Raw genomic sequence first — 4,365 nt, forward strand, 5'->3', positions numbered from 1 at the left:
CCTCTTTGACCTGTCTGTCTCCTCTCCACCTATCTTCTCCTTTCTCCATCTTCTACCCGCCTCCCCCCTCTCCCTATTTATTTCAGAATCCCCTTCCCCTCCCCCATTTCTGAAGAAAGGTCTCGACCCGAAACGTCAGCTTTCCTGCTCCTCTGGTGCTGTTTAGCCTGCTGTGTTCATCCAGCTCTACACCGTGTTACTTTAAGAAGCTGCAGGTCCAAAAGCTGTCAGAAGAATTACTCACTGCTTTTTGTCTGCCCGATGTCATTTGCCTGGAAAAAATAATGCACTCTTTCCACATACATCAGGATCGAGTGGGTCAAGCTTCCCAAATAATGGTATGATGCCAGAAATGCTTACCTCAATTCAAACAACTGTTGAGAGCAAATTTCTTCAGAAGCAGATCTTTTTTCTCTCATCACCATTGAAATACTCCAGAGGCTGTATCCTGTCACCAAGTCACCCTTCGTTTACACATACTTAGTCACTGACACTGGTCTGGCTTCCCTAGAGCCAGCTCTCAAAAATGAACAGAACCTTTGACACAGAGATAGTAGGAACTGCAGATGCTGGAGAATCCGAGACAACAAGGTGCAAGGCTGGATGAACACAGCAGGCCAAGCAGCATCATAGGAGCAGAGAGGCTCGAATCAGAGATAGTAGGAACTGCAGAACCTTTGACACTCCTGTTTGTATCTGTCAGCCAGGGCTCCTGATTGGACCAGGTTAACTGCCCCAGAACTCATTCTGAGGTCAACTTGGCTGACTTCTTTATAGATACTATAAAAACTGTATTTAATGCACGTCTTTCTAGGCAAATATGTTTTACCCAATTGAGTAGCCAATAACAAACTTCCGGGACAAACATATTTACAGGTAAAGCAGTCTAACACAACATCCATATTCAAAAATATTTATTTACAGAATCCCTACAGTGTGGAAACTGGCCATTTGGCCCAACAAGTCCACACCATCCCCTCCAAAGAGCATCTCGACCAAACCCAACACCGCTTCCCACACCCTTTCCCTATAACCCTGCATTTACCATGTTTAATACACCTAACTTACACACCACCGGACACTACGGGTAACTTAGCATGGCCAATCCACCTAACCTGCACATCTGTGGACTGTTGGAAGAAACTGCAGCACCCGGCAGAAACTCACACAGACACAGGGAGAATGTGCAAACTCCACACAAACCTGAGTGGAATGGAACCCAGGTCCTGAGAGGCAGCAGTGCTAACCAGTGAACCATTGGCCACCCTTGTGGCCAGACTCCATACATATCAGAAACAGTGCCTTTGCTACATGAGTCCAGTATAACTACTTTTTCCCATTTTATTTCAGTTCTGCCACTCATCTAAAACCAAAGGAAAACAAACAGTCACTTCTCTGCACCATTTCATCTTCATTCTCAAGTAACTGTCCCCATTTCTCTAACTATCCGAATCGTCTGAGACCAAGGAATGTGGTGGACCTGACAGAGACAAATAAAGAAATTGCTAGAAAAACTCAGTAGGTCTTGCAGTATCTGTACAGAGAAATCAGAGTTAATGTTTCAGATCCAGCAACCCTAGTTTAGAGCTGAACTGAGTTCTGAAAGAGGGTCACTGGACCTGAAACATTAACTGATTTGTCTCCACAGATGCTGCCAAACTTGCTGAGTTTTTTTTCCAGCAATTTCTGTACTTGTTTCTGATTTCCAGCATCTACAGTTGGTTTTTCTTTTATTTCAAACTTTAAAAAAAGACCTTGTTTGTTATTACCAACAAAATATTTGCAACTACCAACAGGTTAGTTGAAACAAGCGATTTTTTTTTTGGAAAAGTGTTAACAAAGCACGACGTTCATGAAGAATGGTTGGTGAACCAAACTTGCCAAAGGCAGGTCACTGTGACATCCTACTGTAGCCTCACCTCAGCTGCACGCTATAAAACTGCACGGTGCTCTTTTCCTCCTCCAACACTAACTGAAGTTTGCCAAACACTTTTGCTTTTCGCACGCAGGCAGAACACCATTTACTGTACTTTAAAGGGTCCCGGCTCCTCGGCGCTCTCTCTTACTTTGTAAACAGGGAGCCGGGAGCCGGCTGCGCGAACTCGTCAAACTCGGAGGTGGATTCGGAATCGGAGGCCGTGGCCTCGGTCCGCAGCAGGAGCTGGTGCCCGGAGCCTTTCTTCGACTTCTTCTTCTTGCCGTCGCCGGTGAGACCGATAAGGGCATTCAGCTCCTTCCGCTTCTTCATCTTCTTCTGCGGCGTCGCCGCCTTATACTGAACATCGAGCTGCCCGTGTTTGCTCTCCAGTTTGCATAGGTTTGTGGGCCAACATATAAACCGAGAGGATGAGGCCGGAATTCCGGGCAAAAACCAGCACCCGACCCCACCACCAGCAACAGCAACCAAACTCCACCTCGTCACAAGCCGCCTCCTCATTGGTCAATACGAAAGGCGCTCTCGAGAAACGTCCAACCTCAGTGACCTTGTGACGCAGGACAGAATACGTGAGCGGAGGGAGAGAGGCTTCAACGGCTGCGCTATGCCGGATCCGTCATCCATGGTCAGTTAGTGCGGCTGCGCTGTGCCGGATCCGTCATCCATGGTCAGTTAGTGCGGCTGTGCTGTGCCGGGTCCGTCAACCATGGTCAGTTACTGCGGCTGCGCCATGCCGTGCCGTGTGCATGTATCGTAATATATAAGCTCCCTGGTGTCTTTACAACAAACCAAAGAAATTGAAAGAACTGTGGATGCTGGAAATCAGAAACAAAAACAGAAATCGCTGTTACACTCAAAAGGTCTGCAGCATCTCTGGAGAGAAACCAGAATTGACGTTTCGTGTCCAGTGACCTTTCTTCAGAACGTCTTTACAACCTGGTGGTGCAGTAATAATGCCCCTATCTCTGGACAAGGAGTTCTGGGCTCACGTCCCACTTGCTCCAAAGGTTTATCATAACATGTCTGATAAACATGTTTTGATTGTATGCAATTTGATGTTGTCAAGTGTCGTTGTTTTCACCAATTTCTGGCATGCACCTAAATGCGGAAATCTGCATGTTGCTGTCAGTTGTTTCTCCACTTTTCCCAATGGAATCGACACGGCTTCTCCTGCTCCTCTGATGCCGCTTGGCCTGCTGTGTTCATCCAGCTCTACACCTTGTTATCTCAGATTCTCCAGCATCTGCAGTTCCTACTATCTCTTATTGAGGTTCTACTGTCCATCTGCAGATAGTATACACATCTGCCACTACTTGTCAGGGTGAAGGCTGGTGGATGGGATACCAATCAATCAGGTTGCTTGACAGCACGTCCACAAACCAAATTATGCTGGGGATTTGTTGAGACTGAACATTTAGATATGTGAACTTGCTGTTGATGAACACGTTAGTTACCCACTAAACATAGCAGAAAATGCTGGAACTGGCATCTTCACGTGAAAGTAAATAATTAAAAATCCAATTAGTTTCAATTACCAACAAGTGACTTCTATGATGCTGAAAATCTATTTTTTTAAAGAGTGGAGTGTCAATTCTTCAGGTTTCAATTATTGTTGATGATTTTAAATCATGCACTGTTTTACGTTTTTGTCTCTTTACCATATTTATTTCCCTTTATTTCACTGTCTGTGCAGTATTTACATTGAATTGAATACTTTAATTCACGCTGCCTGGTTTAGTCTCTCTATGTCTCAATGGCAGTTCTTCAATTCTATTAATTACCTGGCTCACAAACACCTCAGATTGCTAAAAATCCCTGTTAGCAAGTTGTCTCTCAGAAGCCAGCAAATATTCTGTTGGAAGCTGTAAGCATAATGAACAATGAGGGATATTGTTTGACCGGGCCATCAATATATAGTGAACCGTTCAGAGTCTACCAGAGGTTCTTGTGGGGTACTACTAATCAGTTCCACCCTATTCAAGTTAACTGTCTGTAACCTGACTCTGACGATTCTGACACTGAACCAATTTCCTAACCAAGTCAATAATCTGAATTATATTTCATGAGTTCTAATTTTAGCTAATAATCTCTTAAGCAAAAAATTTAAAAATTTTTGTTCGCGATTACATACCTCTGCAAACATATATTGCATCTTTCTAATTGGCTCCAAACTCTCTAAGTTCTCCATCATTTTATCCTTACTTGTAAATTTTCATAATTTCTCCTCAATAAATGTGAGTCTAACTGTTTTATGATTTTCTGACTTTTCTCTTACCATTTTCTTAACCATTTTCATTTTCCAAACTCAGGGGACAATTCTGAGAAGCTTTGGAATCTTCCGTATCTCCATATTTCCAGTGGTTCCTCATTATGCAGGCCCCTGACCACTGGGAATCAACTTAGGACCTCAGTCGTGCAAGCTTCTGGTG

The 4,365-nt window shown here is 44.1% G+C and overlaps 1 protein-coding gene across 2 annotated transcripts in view; it reads right to left on the minus strand.

Moving 5' to 3' along the window:
* efcab14 (EF-hand calcium binding domain 14) overlaps nucleotides 1-3,468 on the minus strand; it is an 86,049-nt gene extending 82,581 nt beyond the window's left edge. The window contains exon 1 of one of the 2 annotated variants that reach the window (XM_020513955.2): nucleotides 2,067-2,592. In XM_020513955.2, coding sequence (XP_020369544.2) covers nucleotides 2,067-2,437 — 371 coding nt within the window. In that variant the 5' untranslated portion in view covers nucleotides 2,438-2,592. Of the gene's footprint in view, nucleotides 1-2,066 lie in introns of both variants that reach the window. The other variant, XM_048601747.1, reaches the window with a different exon arrangement.
* Between the last annotated feature and the right edge of the window lie 897 nt (nucleotides 3,469-4,365).

The sequence above is a fragment of the Rhincodon typus genome, chromosome 10 (genome assembly GCF_021869965.1).
Source record: "Rhincodon typus isolate 14 chromosome 10, sRhiTyp1.1, whole genome shotgun sequence".
Classification (NCBI taxonomy): domain Eukaryota; kingdom Metazoa; phylum Chordata; class Chondrichthyes; order Orectolobiformes; family Rhincodontidae; genus Rhincodon; species Rhincodon typus.